The 14,465-nt window shown below is 47.2% G+C and overlaps 1 protein-coding gene across 2 annotated transcripts; it reads left to right on the top strand.

Annotated features, from left to right (window-relative positions):
* Positions 1-112: 112 nt before the first annotated feature.
* Positions 113-14,305, top strand: spats2 (spermatogenesis associated serine rich 2). Of its 2 annotated transcripts, none has more exons than XM_061847125.1 (13): positions 113-354; positions 3,957-4,212; positions 4,565-4,644; positions 5,651-5,759; positions 7,090-7,139; positions 7,482-7,704; positions 8,966-9,112; positions 9,293-9,428; positions 10,936-10,994; positions 11,744-11,853; positions 11,935-12,037; positions 12,472-12,617; positions 13,492-14,305. In XM_061847125.1, the coding sequence occupies exons 2-13, from the start codon at positions 4,191-4,193 to the stop codon at positions 13,744-13,746; spliced, it is 1,440 nt and encodes a 479-aa protein (XP_061703109.1). In that variant the 5' UTR covers positions 113-354; positions 3,957-4,190; the 3' UTR covers positions 13,747-14,305. The 2 variants fall into 2 exon arrangements, with proteins under 2 accessions (XP_061703109.1, XP_061703119.1); XM_061847135.1 differs by lacking the exon at positions 113-354 and adding an exon at positions 571-677.
* The last annotated feature ends 160 nt before the right edge of the window (positions 14,306-14,465 follow it).

The raw sequence follows: 14,465 nt of genomic DNA on the forward strand, positions 1-14,465 counted from the left end.
TGCAGTATTAGGACACCCTGTCCTCCATTTTGCCATTGTATTCATATACTTGCGCCATTTTTTTTTTTTTTTTAATTTGCTGAGACGTGAGTAAATACAAACAAAGGACCAACCGACAAAGCAGTGTGTCTCCGCCTTATTTTGCAGCCGTGACCCGAACAATTTGCCTCCCGGTTGTCGAGAACGTCACGGCTAAAGGCGTGTTTGTGCGACTCCCAACCTGGCAACCCCCGCAGGAGCAGCCGAGCGGCTCAGTCTCTTCTTCGCAGTCTCAGCGCGCAAGTCGCAAGTCGGCCGCCTTCGGGATCCGCGCTCGCCCGAACCCCAAATCGGTTCCGCCTTTCTCATCGCCACGTACGTAACTGTTTTCGTTGCTGTTCCTACCGGCCCGCGCGAACGTCTCGTATTCATCGCAGAAAGAAAGAAACGCGACGCCTTCACCGAGCCCTGCTCAACCCGGCATCTACTGGATGGAGCGGTCGCTATTATGAGCAGATTTTCATTCCTTAAATTGTTGTTGTTGTTTTTTTTTAAATACATACCTGTAAACTATCGCTAACAGCATTCCGATGTTAACCGAGGAGGTGCCGCTCGCGTTGCAAATGGTGGCGCGCGTGTTGCTGGAAATGTTGCGCCAGGGGCGAAAGATTCATCTCGCCAAGCTAACGCGGCGTTAGGTAAGGCTAACCTTTAGCGTGCTAACCTTAGCTCTGGAGTGCAGATGAAGATGGGGGGGGGGGGGGAAAGCGGCGAGAAAGAAAGCTGCGTGAATTTCCAAGCCGGTCCTCGCGACTCGGTGCCGTCTTCCCACCGTTCGACTTTCGCCCTGGGTTGCCTTACATACACGCGAATGTTCGTTGAAAAGTGTGGGGGGGGGAGGCTTAGTTGGCAAAAACGTCGTTTCAACGCTTATGAACGTCTGCCGAGTGGCGTCCAAGTCCTTCTACTCGTTTTGCTTTCCAGCCGTTTGACGTGTTCCGAGGAGGCCGTTGACAAGCGAACGTCACAGCGCGTTTAATTGTGTCCAGTTTAAAGTTGAGAGCCCCCCCCCCCCCCCCATCATCCTGCAGTCGGCAGCCCAAATCCTGCTGGCTCTCTTGACGACTCAAGCAGGAGCGGCAGCAACCCACTTGATCAACAATTCACAAGGATGCAGCAACTACGCTACTTGGCTATTCGGCGTACTACAGGCGACGTTTCACCCGACTCGACTTTATTTATTACTCTTTATTGGTGGCCTTCTGTGTGCAGAATGTTGAGAAAATGTGACCAGGATCGACTGATAAATTCCCGCTTGTTGAATTACGGCAAGATTCGAGGAGTCGCTAAAAGGCACAGATTCATGGACTTTTTTTTTTTTTTTTTTTTGCTGCTTGTTAAAGAGCAGCTGGAAAGTTGCCTTCAATAGTTGCTACAAGCGGTCACATTAACTTCACCCGGACAGACAAAGTGCATTTTGAAATTTCGCCACAAAGATGAATTTCCCTGACTTTTACGCAGCATACGTGCGACATTCCCGTCTTCACGCATCCCCGTCTTCACGCATCGCACGCGCGCTGGTGTGGTGGAAGCAGACCTCAGTACAGCAGAAGGGGCGTGAACAACCTTTTTGGTTTCTATTTCCAGGGAAGTGGCAATCAGTTGTACTTCTTGGTCAAAGCAAACAACAACACCAAAAATGATTGTATAATCTTTGATAAGTGGGTGGTTGTTGGACCTGTTCAGTGTGGCACGAGCAGGCCACTCATTCAGCTACAGAATTATCAGGCAAGTAACCGGAGAAGCTGAAAGAAACGTACTTTTTTCGTATATGTATCACTTTAATACATATTTCTCAGATCCCATCTGGATAAACCTGAATACTAAATGGATTTAAGAATAGAATAAGTGTGGGCGTGGCCTAAAGACATCAACAACCTATATAATAGTCCGCATAATTAATATTCAACGCCTGCTCTTTAAACCAAAATGGACCCAATAAAGATTTAACTGACTCTAAAAAAATGTTTGCGGGATCCTGAAATATCTAAAATAGTCGGACCTGATCGCAGAACCATCAAACGTTTTTGTGGCAAGCAGTCAACGGGGTTGCAAGAAACGTGGCGGGAGAAAAAGCTGCAAATTAACTGCAGGGGATTTGAAAAGAATCAAGCGTGGTGCTACCAGGAAGCCTCGAGCCGACTCGAGTTCTGTCAAACTTTCAAAGTGGAAGCGACCGAGAGACCTCGCCAAAGGAGGAAAAACTGAGAAAGACACACAGTGGAAGCCCCTAAACTGGGCCAAGATATAGCCGAAAACATCCATCCATTTTCTTTTCCGCTCATCCTCACAAGGGTCACAGGAGTGTTGGGACCTACCCCGGCTATGGTCGGGCATCAGGCGAGGTACACCCTGAACAAGTTGGCAGCCAGTCGCAGAGCACATGGAGGCAGACAACAGTCACAATCGCACTTCGGGGCACTTGAGAGTCCGCAATGAATGCAGGTTTTGGGGACGTGGACAGGAAACTGGAGTGCCCGGAGAAAATCAAGGGGTTGGGGGGACACTTCAACCCCGGTCCTCAGAACTGTGAGGCCAACCGCTGTAACCAGTTGCCCCACGGTTCTACGCCTTCCTGAAAACTGTTCTCTCAAATGTTTTACGAACTGAAGAAATGAAAGTGACCCTTGACGGATCAGGTGGTTGGACAGACCTCCACTTCCACTCAGATGCCAGCAAAGTGAAGGTATTGGCTGTTCTGATTCCAAATTAGCCCGTTGGAGCTTTTTGGAATACACATTGGGTCAAAACGAACTTTCGAACATTGTCAGTTCTTCGAAGGCGCTTTGTTCAGGACGTGGTACAGCAAGAAGTGTGCATCGGTCAAAAAGTGATTTTTCTGCAGGGCAGTGCTCCGTTCCATGAATCCTCCCCTTTCTTAAAAGAAGCAGACCACCACCAAGTCAGTCTGCCAAACCGGGGAGACTTTCCCCAATGTTGCAGAGGCGTTTCAACCGGGACAGGCCCACAACATCCAGAGCCTCGCAAATCGCCTTGCCATCGACGAGCTTCTACCGCCTCTTTGACCGGACTTCAACTCCAGAGATTCCGGACTCTCGCTTCCTCATGGGAAGACGTGTAGGTAGAAGAGAGCTCTTTGAAGGTTTGTTTTTCCCCAATGACAAGACAAAACCTCACTTTTTACATTTTTTTTTTTTTTTTTTTTTGAGGTTTCTTTCATTTAAATGATTCTCAACAATCAGACTTGCCTAATGATTCTGCTTTATAAACAGGTGGCAAGTACTCACCCTCAAGGAGAAGTACACAAAACTGTACTTGTGTTGAGAGATTAAAAAAAAAAAAAAAATGCTGGAAGTACTAATTTAACTCCTCTGCTTAAGTAATAAAGTACACCCTGAAATGAAATTGAATAGAAAAGTGATTTTTACCGTTACTCATACATACAATGGAGAAAATACTTCCCGGTTACGTCCCGGCACTGCTTATCGGTCCGTCATTTTCTCTTTGAGAGTTCTTTGTGACATATTGCAGGGAAACCGATCTCTGAGACGACTTGTAGTATCCCAACGTGAAAAGTGCTCCAAAACAAACGGTGAGATTATTACGTGGCAAACACGTCACAAGGTTAGGACAATCGGAAAAATGTACTTTGAGATTCGTTTTCCGGAAGGTCAGGTAACAATTTCATGAAATCGACTTTAATGTTCAGGCTTTTCCCCCTCCAGAATTAAAAAACTTAAATACAAATAATGGGATGTCTTTATTTTTTTTAAGAGGTGCTTTGCGTAGAGTTCCTTGTGGGGTGGAATCTCCCTCACGAGGGGTCCCTGAACCGCTAAAGTTTGCGAACTCCTGATCCGGGACTCCATCCATCAGTAGAAAGCTGAAATCGGCCAAATGAATGAATGAATGATAAGCACATTTTTTTTTTGTTGTTGTTTTTCTCCCCGTCACAGGTCAGCGTGAAGCACAAGAAAAGGAAAGCTGCCATTGGCTGAGCGGATGTTGATGTTGGTCGCGAGCTTCAGTCACGACACAACCCCCTGAGAAAAGGCCGTTTATTAGAAACCAGAACCAAAACACCTTTCGGACCCTTCCGTTGAACAAAAAGCGTGAGTGAGCCCTTTGGACGTCGCATTCCCGAGCAAGTTGCAGACTCGTCGTCGCCGCGTGAACTTGCAGCTACCGACATGGCAAAGAAGAACCAAAAGGGTGAGTTTGTGCGTGCGGTGGATTTGGACACAGCTGACACTCGTGTGGAGGTCGCGGCCGTCAACGTGGCGTAACGCGTAGCAGAGTGACCTGTCACGTTAACCTCTTTTTCCCAATCGTAAACTGATCCGTTTAACTTTGGACTTCCCTCTCACGCTCCGACTGTGTTCTGTGACAATGTTCTTTTTTTTTTTTTTTTTTTTCCCTCTTTGCATTTAAGGGAAATGTCGTCGAAGTCTCGCAAACAAGCCAGTGTAGGAATTGAATAAATCGCATTGCAGCCCTTTTGAAGACATAGTTGCGAGCTAACTATTCTGGACTGATTATATTTTTCTTTGGGGTAACTTTTCAGACACCTCGGAGGTGGTGTTTGACACGCGCTCAAAGATGGTCATGTCCCAGGGAGGACCACCGGAAAGGATGAAAGAGAAGGTAAGACGTGTGTACGTCCAGGCGAGTTGTTATAAAGCCGTCCTTACATCGCGCTGGTACTTTAAGTCTTGCTTGTTTAAAGTTCAACGCCTGACTTAACCCGGAGGCCAGCGGATAAAGTCTGCTTTGATAAGCCCTTGAATGGAAATGCACGTTTATCTCGCCATAGGCCTGAGCCCAGCCGGGGCTGGACCGAAATCACTTCATTTGGGATTTTGTTCCGAGCACATTCACGTGCTTTACTCGGATGTGGGAACGCGTTGCTTTTAATGGTGTGAGTTCAAATAGTGATCCAGTTGGACCTGGAGCTTTCATTTCTGTTGTGGAAAAGCGATGTGATATAACATCGCATCGGCGTGACGTCTGCCGTGTTGCGACCTCATTCACCCGCCATTGAAATTGTCAAAACTAAAACTACCGTAATTCCCGGCCGACGGAGCGCACATTTGTAAAGGAAATACCATTTGGTACATACGTAGGCTGCAGCCGTGTAAAAGCCGCAGGTTCCCACATTGAAACATATATATATGATATTTACAAAGAGAGTTTAATGCTAGCGCCGCAGCGCTAACAGAACAGCACTAAAGAAACATACCGGTTAAAAAAAAAAAAAAATCACTGAGACATGGCAGTAACACGCTAGCGCAGCGCTAACAGGGCTTCTTCACTGGTAAAATTCACTTCCTCGGCAAATATATTCCACCGGTCTCACTCCTATCTTTTCCGCTCGAGTGCCCCCCTTGCACAAGTAAGCCGCATCACCGCATAAACCGCAGGGTTGAAAGTGTGTGGAAAAAAGTCGCGGTTTATAGGCTGGAAATTACGGTAGTTGCCAATCACGGATGAAAAGTCATTGACAACCCCGCACACAGTGCGGCAGTTCAGTTGCGTTGGTTCACGCTTTTCAGTTGGGCGTACGACTCGTTTTGCTGCTTTGTTTTATTGTGGAGAACTATTTAAACCTGCTCTGCGTGATTTGTGTGCTTTCTGTCTTCTTGTGTCGCAGATCGGCGCCGTCAGGGCAGTCGTCCCCAACAAAAGCAACAATGAGATTGTTCTGGTGTTGCAGCATTTTGAAAACTGCGTTGACAAGGCTGTGCAAGCGTTCTTAGAAGGTATGCAGGTGTCTCTTGTTGAACTAGAAAGCTTCCCTGCGCACATTTCACGGGATGCGTTTTGCTGGTGCAAGATAACCACTTGAGCCCACGAATGCCTTCGAGGCACCACTCACGAACGTCACGTATGGCAGTGACCACAATGAGTGGATGTTGGTTTTTTTTGCATTTCCACCTGCTTGCACGTCAAGTCAGTTGTGACGCACGAGCTGTCATCACTCAGAAGTGCATGACTTGCTTCGTATGCTATGCCAGATTTCTTGCGCATACCCGCTCTACGTTAAGCACACCAAAGTCCTCATTTTACGTCCGACTCCCTTTTGTCAGATGTTTTATACATAAAACATATCTTAAAAACTCTTCGCATTCCTCTTAGACCTGCGGTGCTATAATGGACTAAATGTTTGAAAAAAAAATACAGATAAACTGGTCTGTCTAAAATATGTACATTGTGTCTTACACTTTAGACAATGTACCGTAACTCCCGGCCTCCAGAGCGCACCCGGTTATAAGCCTCACCCAGTACATTTGTAAGGGAAATACCGTTTGGTACATACATACGCCGCACCTGTGTAAAAGCTGCTAGGGCCCACATTGGAACACGAGATATTTACAAAGAAAGACGGTACACAGAGTTTTCAAAGGTTTAATACCTTAGCTTAGCTTAACATAGCAACAACACAGTAGTGACAGCTACACAATAGCAACACGGTAGGACAGCAATAACAGGGCCTTTAAAAAAAAAAAAAAAATCATGCCCAAATCACTGAGACGCCGCAGCAAACCGCTAGCATTGCGCTAACAGGGCCAGTTAAAAAAAACTTACTGGTAAAAGTCACTGACACACAGCAGCAACATGCTATACCAGTAAAAGTCACTTCCTCGGCACATATATTCCACTGGTGTCACTCTTCTCTTTTCTGCTCGAGTGCCCCCTTGCGGCCGTTAGAAAAAATTCACAAATTAGCCGCATAAACCGCAGAGTTGAAATCGTGTGGAAAAACAGTCACGGCTTATTGGCCGTTAATTACGGTAACCAATGTGATTATAAAGGAGAACTGCAATTCCTGCGTACAGTAAACATCGATCTGCGGTACTGAGATTATGAGCAGCAATGTACACGGTTGAGTATTTAGGACGTTGTAATGAATTCTAGACATTTCTCACCAGCGTAGCAGAATAATCCGTTGGGTAACGTACACGGTGGTGCAAGGGCAAGGCAAATCCTCTGCGTTGTGTGCATGATCTTAACGGCACCAAATGGCGTTCGGACATCGGATGACGTATTTTGCGCTGTGCCCTCATTGTTTCGTTGCCACCCCCTTTGTAGGCAGTGCAGTGGAGATCCTGAAGGAGTGGAGCGTCACTGGCAAAAAGAAGGTAGGATAGGAGCTCGTTCGAGCGCACCTCAACTCTTGACCCGCACTCTCAGAAAGTCGTCTGAAACGCGAGTAATCTTGGTTGAGCGTGATGATCATAAGTCAAAGCAAAATGTGACACTATTCAGGATTGACATGAAAAGAAGAAATTGTGTATTTGTCTGGATTTACTTGATAGACAATCGAAGGTGTTGCTATTCCAGTTCTCATTATTATTATTATTAGCGTCATTATTATTTTACTGTTCAGGTTACATTTTAAGTCACACTCTTACTGTTCTCTTGCTACTTGACGACAGAAAATGTCAACAAAGCAGACTGACGATGATTTCTTGGCCCTGCAGCCCAATAAGAAAAAGAAGCCCAAGCCCCAGCCGGAGGCCCCAGCAGAACCGGGCCCATCTGAAGCCACGCCGCCTGAGGAAGCCAAGGACAAGACCAACGGCTTCCACCCCAACGGCTCACTGGCGGAGGGGGAGTCGCTCGACTCCCTGAGCGAACACCTGGACTCGGCCTCCGTGGACGCGTCGGAGCTGGACTCTGAAGTGACCGCATCCGTAACTTCTGGTAAACACGGAGGGCTTGTGTGTTGTCGGTTCTGTTGTTTGGGTCGCACTTGTGCGTTTTACGTGATGCTCACGCTCGGAGATTTGAACAGTGCCAGACTTGGATGGGATTTCCTTCTGCCTTGTCCGTCACTGGTCACTGAAATACAATACGATTACATCTAATTCCAAAATATGGGCCTCCCATACCCGCGTGGCGGCCATGATGAATGTGGGGCATTGACGTGGTGGCCATGTGCAGTGGTTCAATCTATTATTTATTATGCATAGAGGAAAGAGAGAGCGGCATGGCTTCGGTGTTAAATTTGTGGAGTAGAAAAGTCTTTGCAGTCTGCAAGATGCTAGTTTTGGAACCGAAACAGTTTCCGGTTGTTGAGTCATTCATCTTTGGCAACACGCGGAACTAGGAAGCACACTAATTCCTCACGGCCCATCAAAGCGACAGTCCGATAATGAGTACTGTACGTCAACAATGTCACCGTGACCAAGCACTCCAGTGAAAATTTTGAAACCTTTTCAATCATTTTTTAGATTTGTTGTACTCTTTGTGCATTTTAGGCCATGAAAAAAAAAAAAAAAAAAAAAAACCCCTACAAGTAACAGTAACACGGTTGCGTGTAGCCTGCAGCTTTTGCATGGTTAATGTCGATATACTCAATAAAAGGTCAAAGTAGTGTTGAATGTTCATGGGTACATTTTGATTAGTTACATTTATTTCATGTGACCAGTCTCCATAAAATATTTAGATATGTATTTTTTGGGGGTAGGTTAATATCAGACGAACGGGTCAATTGGACGAGCTCTTTCCTGTGGGAAATGTTGCTTTTGGTTTTTGTTCCAGCTCTGACATTTTACAACAGAGTAAAAACAAAGGTTTGGGTCTCATTTAGTGTCCAACAGAATTGAATTGAGATTATTTCCCGTTCCATCTTTGTTTTCGTCAGAAATGTTGCATCAGCGTAGCCACGAAAATGTCGCTCAGCGGCTCTTCCATATGTGCCGGACGAGGGCGTGCGCACCAATTTTTTTTGACTATGGATCCGAGCACTGCGCCATAACTTGGGTTTTATGGAGTAATTTTCAAGGGACCAAAGGTCACTTATTCGCTCGGCAAATGTTAAAGGCTTGAATATGTGTCAAGTGGGCCCGAGCAATGCGAAGATTGCGAGTACGTCTTCATTTACCAAACACAAATGACGGACGCGCGACGGCTCGCGGGGCCGCAGTGGAATAAACGGCTGTGACTTCCGGATCTCTCACAGTTGCCAAAGCAGAGAGTCCGCCGGCGCAGAGTTCCCACCAGGGTCCCAGAGGCGGCAAGAGTCCCAGAGATTCACAGCGCCAAAACTCCTCCTCGGCCCTCCCCGATGGGCAAAGTCAGCAACGGCCGTCTGCAGGAAAGAAGATCGGTAAGCTCGGCTCAGTGCTGCAGTCCGCTCCCGTTGTTGAGTTGACGGTATCGATGCCCAAGACGGTGGTGCGCGCTAGTTGCTGAAAGTGTTCATAGCCAACTAGACAGGCCGTGACTTGAATGTTGTAGGCCACAACAGTCGCGTTTGTCTTTTGAGGACTTCAACGTGTCCCCTCAGCCCCCAACATCGACCGCTCCGTGAAGGACCTGCAGCGATGCAGCGCTTCGCTTACTCGCTACAGGGCGTTGGTGAAGGAGGAGATGGAGTCGTCTCTCAAGAAGATGAAGCAGACGTTTGCCGAGCTACAGACCACGTGCGTACATTTTTCTGTTGCTGTGGGAGTAGCCTCTTGAAACTTTATTGGCAACGACAACCGCGTACAGTGATGCCTCGGTTCTCGACCACAACCCGTTCCAGGATACGGTTCGAAAACCGAATCGATGTTACCCATTAAAATGAATGGAAAAAGAAATAATGCGTTCCAAGCCTAAGCAATTTGGCTTTTTAAAGCATTTTTCGATAGCTTTTCCTGATAATGAACTGCATAGTAGAAATACATGTATAGTCTAAATACTTTATACAATGTATTTGTAATTTGTATGTAATGTAATGTATGCTTTAGTAGTAGAGAAGGTTAGGCTGGGACCGCATTGCCGTATCTGTAGCGACTCGCCCCCCAGCCTTGTAAACTTTATCATTAACAAAAGTGCAGAATAAATAAATATTTAATATTTTTTTCATTTTTACAAAAACATTCGTAACTCCAGCTAACAAACAAAAGAAAAACTGTACGTATCAAATGTCTTCGGGGGTGGGTGGGTGGGTCGCCCCATTTTAACAAAAACCAAATCCAAAGTCATTCGTTTCTGCCGTCTCTTAAGAACATTTCTGAATCACGACGACATTAACATTTTGGAGTGCTCTGCTACATTCAGATTTATTGGAGTGATGAAGTTTGGTGAAATTATGGATCTCGTTCCACTTGGCACAGACGGCTTTGACGTCAGCACTTGGGACAAACCGCAGTTGCTACCGGGACACGTCTGCGTTATACTCTACACACTAACTAACTAAAGTGCGATGATTGTGCCATCTGTGTTATGTCATTTTCTTTCTTTTTTTTTTTTTTCCCGGGTTGGGGGGCGTTCGAATAGACAATTACAAAACGCGTCGTGGGTGGGTCAACTGCTCGTGCTGCGGGAATTGTTTTTTCGGGGGCGTGCAAATTCACAACAAAACGCGTCGTGGGTCAGCTGGTCTGGCCGCGCGCACTATGTTTTTTTTTTTTCAGCATCGTTCGAGTACCGATTTTCGTTCGGAAACGGAAGCAAAAAAATCTCAATTTTTATTCGAAAACCCATTTGTTCAAAAACGGGGACGTTCGAAAACCGAGGCTTTGCTGTACTTTGTAGTAGCTGGAAATAAATTGGCGTTTAGCAGATGGAAAAAGAATCCATTGCCACGTGGGATCACGCTTGATAGGCTTGCCATTTTTTTATTGCCTTTTAGTGTGTTCATACAAACTAATTATGGTTTAACTACTGTCTTAGGTGAGTGATAATTATCTTGAAACACGCGAAATATGCTTAAAAACACATCTGTGGATTCCCATCAAACCAACTTGTGTGATAGCACAAATGAATTCAGGGTCAGTCGAAACGTCTCTGACTTGACTGTAGTGCCGCACTACGCGTCAGACGCCTTTTGCGAAGTGCGTACAGCTGTCTCTTGATTCATGTTTCTGGAATTCTATTCCGTAATCTGATTCAAGATAATGGAGGCCTCTCATCCTCTCTTTTTCTTTTTTCCCTCTTTTGCAGCCTAATGGACAGAGAAGTGACATTGCTGTCCGAAATGGACAAAGTGAAAGCGGAGGCCAGTAAGTTGCGTATTTTGAAAAGTTTCCGGCAGATCTCGGCGCTCGACGACGTGCCCCGTAGGAAGTAAACATCTGGCCCGAAGTGAAAAGTCTTTCAGAAAAGGTTTTAAAAAGTGATTGTAAGTGGAACGGCAAGTCCGAGTTTGCGTGAGAGGAGCCCCCCAAGGGTCCCGCTATACCTCCAGCATTTTCCAACCTGTGTGTGCGTAGGAAAATAAATCAAAGTATTGAATAAGACATTTGCACAAGTAAGTGGGCCATTCTGCCTTGCTCTGGTCTTTTGTGTGATGAGCGTTCCAGGAAAACTTGAATGGTGTCGGGTGTCAGGGGAGTCTGGGCAGCGTCTTTATGCGAGGAAGCGCCATCGATTGTGAAACTCGTTTGGGGCGGCGGTGGGGGGGCTTCTTTCTCCTTTTTGCTTTTCCTGTATTTCTTGTACGTCCCCCAGGGGGGGTGGGATGTTAAGACAAACCCCAACGGACTGCCTTGATTGAAAATTCAGCGTGTAGTCGACTTTGGGTCGCAACGTTAGCGTCAAAAGCGTCGAGTGGCTCTCACAAGCGCAATCAAATCAGTTTGGATCGGAGACGCCAGCTGCGCTTTGAGCCTTTGCATAGGCAAAGTTGTCGTGTGGCTTTTCTCTGCGGCCTTAACCGACATGCAAACGGGTGACATTTCACAATGAACCTAAAATGCGTGATAAGCAAAAGAGAGAAGCGTGAATTGAGCCTTCGGATTGCGCGTTTCAGTGTCCAGTTTGAACGCTCGACAGAAGAGAGCCGAGGAGCTCCGCAGGCTGACGGACCAGTCGGCGTCCATGTCTGAAGAGCAGCTGACCGAACTGCGGGCCGACATCAAGGTGCCCCAGCCGCTCTCTGGCGCCTCCCCGGTTCCCGTCGTGACGCCGTCTCGCGACGTCACGGTTGCCGTTTCTCCGCAGCACTTTGTGAGCGAGCGCAAGTACGACGAGGACCTCGGCAAAGCTGTCAGATTTACTTTCGACCTGGAGCCGCTGAAGACGAGCATCACGCAGTTTGGATCTGGTAAAAGCGCTTGTCGGTGCCGCCTCCATGTCAGATCAATTCTATTTTGAATGACTTGATGTACGCTCAATGTTTTGTCAAGATTTTCACAGAAGTTAACCGACCCACCCGTTGGTCGCGGCAGGGTTGGAGCCGATCCCAGCGGCGTGGTACACCCTGAAATGGTCGCCAGCCATTGACGGGGCATCATATTAATTGGCGAAAAACGTAATTTTTTTTTTCAAGCACTCAACTTGAAACAAAGGGTAATAATGCCACCTTTTCAAAACACAATATAGGAAACGGTGGAAATGTTCGTCTACGAGTGCCCTGTCGTTGTCTGTCGACCGAGTCCAGGGTGTAGTCTTGCCCCACGACAGCTCGGGTCGGACCCAACTCACCCCGGACCCCAGTGGAGTCACAAAGTTTTCTCAACTTATCACTTTCCTCCCCAGTTTACCACCCCCGGACGGGTTACTCCGATCGGTCCCGTTGCAGCTCCACGTCGTCCTCGCTGGTCCACCCGAGTACTGCGGAAGCCCCTCCCGCCACTCAGACCCAAAGCCCCCCCAACCAGTTCCGACCCCCGCCGGCCAAACAGGTGAGCTCCTGAAAATAACATACGTGCTAATAGCTGGGGGGGGGCAAAGGCCACGTTTGGCTTGGTCCTGTCGTCAGTCCATTTGCCATTACGCCTTAAAAATAAAATGTTGTTTCCGATTTCCTACATTTCAGAACTCGGCTCGGTAGTTTGTACTTGGTCCCCAGCACACGGTGCTGCCATTTTCTTGTCGGTTCTCATTAATTTACCCTCTCTCGTGCATAACGAAACCAAAAAATCGCAGAGAGACGATAAAGAAAGGCATCTTCCCCTCGGTCACTTTAGAGCGACTTGTCGTCAGCCTCGAGTGTGCGCACATCACGGAGAGATTGTGGAAAAACAAAGAAGAAGAACAAAAAGCCAGCCAGTAGGTGGTGATGGTTTTTGCGCTCGTGTGGCCACGTGAGAGCGCCTCGTTGTTGTGTTGTGGCTTTAAGCCGGTCGGTGTCCTTTTGTGGCTCAAACGTGATGAAAGATGCTGGACCAAATGGCGCCCGTCGCATCCTAGCAGTGGTGTGCGATCGATGCGATTTCTGCGTCTTCAGCAGACGGGGGACACAAAGGCTTATTATTTTTCCACCATTTTGAATGTGTGTGTGAAAAGAGGCTTCTTCCTCATTTTTTTTTCCCCCGTTTTTTTTTTTTTTTTTTTTTTTAGCGTTCTGTACATTATTTCGGCATTCATTTATCCCCAATTTCAACATTTTCATTTTTTTGACTGCTAAAATTTATTTTAAACATTTTTGTTTAATTCACTAGTCACAAACAAAAAAAGTATCAACTGTGTACACATTTTTAAAACGACTTAACTGGTTCGTTGTAATCATGAACAAATGGTGTCCAAGATTGACCAAACTTGCCACGCCCTCCTCAGATATTCCAAGGCAACCGCCGCACATTCCAGGGACAGGGTTACCAGTCCGGCGGCCAGCGGTACAGCAGCGGCTCCAACCACGATCGGAACTCCGGACGCCCTGATCAGCGTCAACGCGGCGGGGGCGGGGGTGACGGCGGGGCCTCCAACAGCTATCGAGGGGGCTCCCGAGGCGGCGCCCCGTCGGCGTCCAACCAAAGCCGAGGTTCTCACAACGGTCTCCCTCAAAGGCTTCCGCGGATGCCCTGCCCGTAGGTTGCGGGAGTAACCCCCCCGACCTCCCCCCATTCACTTCATTTAACTTGCACTCCCCGCCCGACCCCACCAGCGATTGGAGTCCGCCATCCTGAAGACAAGTTTCCATATTGTCATCGTTCCCTTTACACCGACCCGTTCACGGGTAGACGAGTCGACGTGGGCGTCTCCTCGCCGTCCTCCGTCCGCTTGCGTGCACTGTGGAAGTGGAACTTTTCTTCTTTTTTCGTTTTCGTGTCCTCTTTCCGTCGATGACGGAATCGTTCCGAGGAAGCTTTTGGCACGATTGCCGAGCTGCTGCGTAGCCAGAGAGAGCTAAATCGTTAGCGTTAGACAACTCGAGTAGGTTGTTGCTGAGCTACGCTAATTAGCTCGGACGGTTTTTCCCCAACCTTTATTGAACCGAGGCGGGGGACAAAAAAATAAATAAATCACATCACCAAATAAAAATAATGTACAGACGTCAGTAATCTTGTCAAAGTACTCACAAATTTACAGTTGGCTTTAGTTAAACACATATATATTTCATAGTAGTTGAGTATAACGCCTGTCACTCTATGTCACTGGCATAGATAATGAGCAGAGCTACGTAAGGGCGAACCGCGAATATATTCGAGGCTCGACAGTTGCAAGTTTGCATTCAAAGCGATCCTGTTTGTTCGTCCTCGCTGATTTTGTGCTCAGGCCAAAGCCAGAATTTCACTTTGCTGCCGTCTTGG

This window comes from Syngnathoides biaculeatus, chromosome 2 (genome assembly GCF_019802595.1).
Source record: "Syngnathoides biaculeatus isolate LvHL_M chromosome 2, ASM1980259v1, whole genome shotgun sequence".
Lineage (NCBI taxonomy): Eukaryota > Metazoa > Chordata > Actinopteri > Syngnathiformes > Syngnathidae > Syngnathoides > Syngnathoides biaculeatus.